Source organism: Cebus imitator, unplaced genomic scaffold (genome assembly GCF_001604975.1).
Source record: "Cebus imitator isolate Cc_AM_T3 unplaced genomic scaffold, Cebus_imitator-1.0 Scaffold215, whole genome shotgun sequence".
Classification (NCBI taxonomy): domain Eukaryota; kingdom Metazoa; phylum Chordata; class Mammalia; order Primates; family Cebidae; genus Cebus; species Cebus imitator.
Window position 1 is genome coordinate 1,879,887 of NW_016107530.1, and position 3,694 is coordinate 1,883,580.

A 3,694-nucleotide genomic window follows, 5' to 3' on the forward strand; every position below is an offset into this window, starting at 1 on the left:
TTTTTAGTAGAGACGGGGTTTCACCATGTTGACCAGGATGGTCTTGATCTCTTGACCTCGTGATCCACCCGCCTCGGCCTCCCAAAGTGCTGGGATTACAGGCTTGAGCCACCACGCCCGGCCAACATCTATTTCTTAAAAGCTATCAGCTCAAGTTCAAGACAACTCTTATCTGGAGCCGATTCTGGTCTGCCAAAATTTTTCAGGATTAAAAAGCAAGAACTCGGCCAGGTGCAGTGGCTCACGCCTGTAATCCCAGCACTTTGGGAGGCAGAGGGGGGCGAATAACTTGAACCCAGGAGTTCAAGACCACTCTGGGAAACATGGCGAAACCCCGACTCTACCAAAAATACAAATATATTAGCTAGGCATGGTGGCATGTGCCTGTGGTCCCAGCTATTGAGGAGGCTGAGGTGGGAGGGTGGCTTGAGCCTAGGGAAGTGGAGAATGCAGTGAGCCAAGGTCGTACCACTGTACTCCAGCCCAGGTGACAGAGTGAGACCCTGTCCCATGCTCAAACACAGGGTTTACCGTCTTTAGTCTTGAATCGATCATATCATGGAGAAGTCTTCTTCCATGAGTTAAGTAAGCCACCTAAGAACTCCACTATTCTGTAAAGTTAACAGTTCCTTAAACCCAGCTCTCCATACATATTAATGAACTTCTGCCTGGGTTATTTAAAAAGCCTTCCAAGGCAGCCACTCCCCTAGAGCGGCCTGGCTGAATTTCTCTGTAAAGCTCTCTCCTAGATTTTTATCCCTTGGTGTTGGCAAGTAGGTCTCCTTACTCCACAGGCCTTGCTATTGTGCAACGGATTTAAGGATGGTCCAGGCCTAACTGCACCGGATTGGTTGTAGTACAACTCTTGAGCCCTGCCCACAGGAACAGGCTAGCAATCCTCTAGACCGCAGGAGCTGCTAAGTCCCCACCCTCTAACAAGAGGCCACCCCAACACCAAAAGGCGGCAAAGTTCTGAAGTCAAAAAGGAGGCCCCATTTCCTTCAATAAGGCTCCTCAAAATCGCTTTCCAGGCTCCTCCCTCTGGAGGACAGCCCAGTTAGGGCACGGACAACCTTTGACCTCTCTTTTCCCGTGACCAAGCTTCACCTCTACTCCAGTGTTACTTGTAAACAGTTCCTGGTCGTGCTTTGAAAAGCAATGCCAGGGAACCATCCACTCTCTTAACTGCCTCTCTAGCCCCTTCTAAGGATCAAGCAACCCCCTTATCCAACTGGGGTGTCCTTGATAAAGGTCCTTCAATCCATCTCCAAAGGCGTCGCCGCCGAAAGACACCCTGCCTTAAGGCTGCCAGCGCCCTACCACCCCCACCTACTTTCCCTTGGCTATTACTTGAGCTTTATTATATCACTCTCTCCTCCCGGCCTGGGGACTCCCCTCACCCGTGGGGCCTCTTCCAGCAAAGTAAACAATGCTGTCAAAGCAGGATAACGCTGGGCGAGGCTTCCAGACTCCGCATTCCAGCCTCCTCCCAGTGTTCCAAAAGCAGCAAAACAAGCTATCGCAGGATCCCAGGGCCAAATTCCTCTCCCCAAGTCCTTTTTTAAAAAGGCCCGGAGCCAGCTCCAAAATCAAGCATTAATTTGCACAATCTGCAAGAGACAGACAACGCAGAGTGTAATGCAAGGCCAAGTCGAGCCAAATCCGCCCGGGAAAGAGGCAGAAAGGGGAGAGAAAACTGGGTCGAGTGCGTAAGCCTGCCACGAAGCGGAAACAAGGGCTCTTTTCGCGTCAGGACAGCCACATTCCCGAGTGGGGCGCGCGCGGACTCGATCAGCGGGCAAGAGAGAACGCGAAGTGAAGGGTCCCGAACGCGCGGGCAGGCCCGAGGGCAGCGTCCCCGGGGCTTCGGTGGAGCTGGGGCCGAGGAGTTAGAGGACCGCGGCGGGACACCGAGCGCGGCGGACGGCTGGCCGGCGCTCACCTCCCGGTGTGGTGGAGAAGAGCGTCCCCCCGGGCGTGGTGCAATAGTCATGAGGTAGCTGCGCGGCGTCGCTGATGGCCACGGTGCGAGTGGGGATGGCGCGGCTCTGGCTGGGCTGGTGGCTGCTGCCGGCGGACGAGGACATGGCTGTGGGCGCGGGCTCTCGGCTTTGTCCAGCTGGCAGGCGGCGGCGGCGGGGCCGGGGATGCTCCGGCTCCTCAGGCGAGCGGAAAAGCGCACTCCGCGCGCTCCTCGCTTGCTTCCTCTCGTTCCCTCGTACCGCTCCGCTCCCGCCGCCGCCCTCTCAGCCGCCGCCGCCGCCGCCGCCCGATCCTCCGGCCTCCGCCAGCAGCCTCAGCAGCAGCAGCAGCAGCAGCGGCAGCAGCGGCGACGACGACGACCGGAAGCGGGCGAAGGCGGGAGCCAGGGGGAGTTCGGGGAAGCGGGTCTGCCGGAGGTGACGTCGCCGCGGGGCGGGGCGAGGCGGTGGTGGGGCGGGGCTGCGGTCCGCGAAGCGGACGGGGCCGGGGAGCGGGGTTGAATATGAGCTGGGCTTAACCCTGGTGGGCGGGAGAGGAGCCAGAGGGAACCCGAGCTAAGTGTTAGTGAGCCCGGTGAAGGCGGACAAGGAAAACTTTCTTACTGTTATTGTTTTTCATTGTCGGTCAACACACTTTACTTGAGCCGGCTTCAATTTCTCCTGCATTCCTATCCATCAAAAATGTAATTTTACTTTTAATTGTTCATACTTTTAATTGTTCAGGCAATGCATACACGATGTACTGTATTTAAAAAAATCAAACAGTGAGCAGAAAGGTTTATGGTGCCACTTTCTCCCAGTTTCCGAACTCCCTTCCTTCAACCGCTGTCCCAGTTAATTGTGTATCCTTCCAGAGATCATCCCTATATAACACACATAGAGCAAGATCTAAACATGAGGAAAAGGAAGAAACTAAGAGCCACCTACGTCACAAGAATGAGGATCATTATATTAGAGATAAATTGAAGCGTGAGAGAGGGCTCAGACCACGAGGTACCTGAAAAATCTAGATCTGGAACTCTATTCTTTTCTCTAGAGGTTCTCAAAGTTTGGGTCTCGAATTTTAATTCTTGAAAATTATTGAGGATCTCCAAGAGCATCTGTTTGTGTGGATTGCATATATTGATAATTACTGTATTGGAAACTGGAACTGAGCTCCTGCTGATCAGTAGCGGGACTGTGCCTGTGAATAGCCACTGCACTCTAGCCTGGGCAACATAGTGAAGCCCTGTCTCTAAAAAAAAAAAAAAAAAGAAATTAAAACTGAGGATGTTTTAAATGTTTATTAATTCATAAAATAACCTATTACATGTTGACATTATATTTTTAATTATTTTTTTCAGAAACAAAAAATAGAACAGTGGCATTATTTAATATTTTTGCAAGCACTTTAATATCTGGCTTAATAGAAGACAGCTATATTCTCATATCTGTTTCTTCGTTCAAGCTGTTGTAAAGTGTTGATTCAAGTATATGAAGAAAACCCAGCCTCACACAGGTATGTAATTAGAAAGGTTGTATCAGACCCCCTAGGGGCTCTCCAGACCACACTTTGAGAACCAATGCACTAAGGCAGGACTACTTCCGCTCACAACATGCTCAAGGTGGGGTTGGGAAGAGACTCATGGGTAAGGTCAACATAGCTACCATCATTCCCATTTTGCAAATGAGAAAAATAAGAGTAAGAGAGGTTGAGGGGAAAACAGCTATTG

General features: G+C 51.8%; 1 protein-coding gene across 1 annotated transcript in view; it reads right to left on the reverse strand.

Annotated features, from left to right (window-relative positions):
- The window catches only part of EIF4EBP2 (eukaryotic translation initiation factor 4E binding protein 2), a 23,186-nt gene extending 20,800 nt beyond the window's left edge, over nucleotides 1–2,386 (reverse strand). The window contains exon 1 of the mRNA XM_017548873.2: nucleotides 1,943–2,386. Within this exon, the coding sequence (XP_017404362.1) occupies nucleotides 1,943–2,087 (145 nt within the window). The 5' untranslated portion in view covers nucleotides 2,088–2,386. The remainder of the gene's footprint in view (nucleotides 1–1,942) is intronic.
- Nucleotides 2,387–3,694: the final 1,308 nt, after the last annotated feature.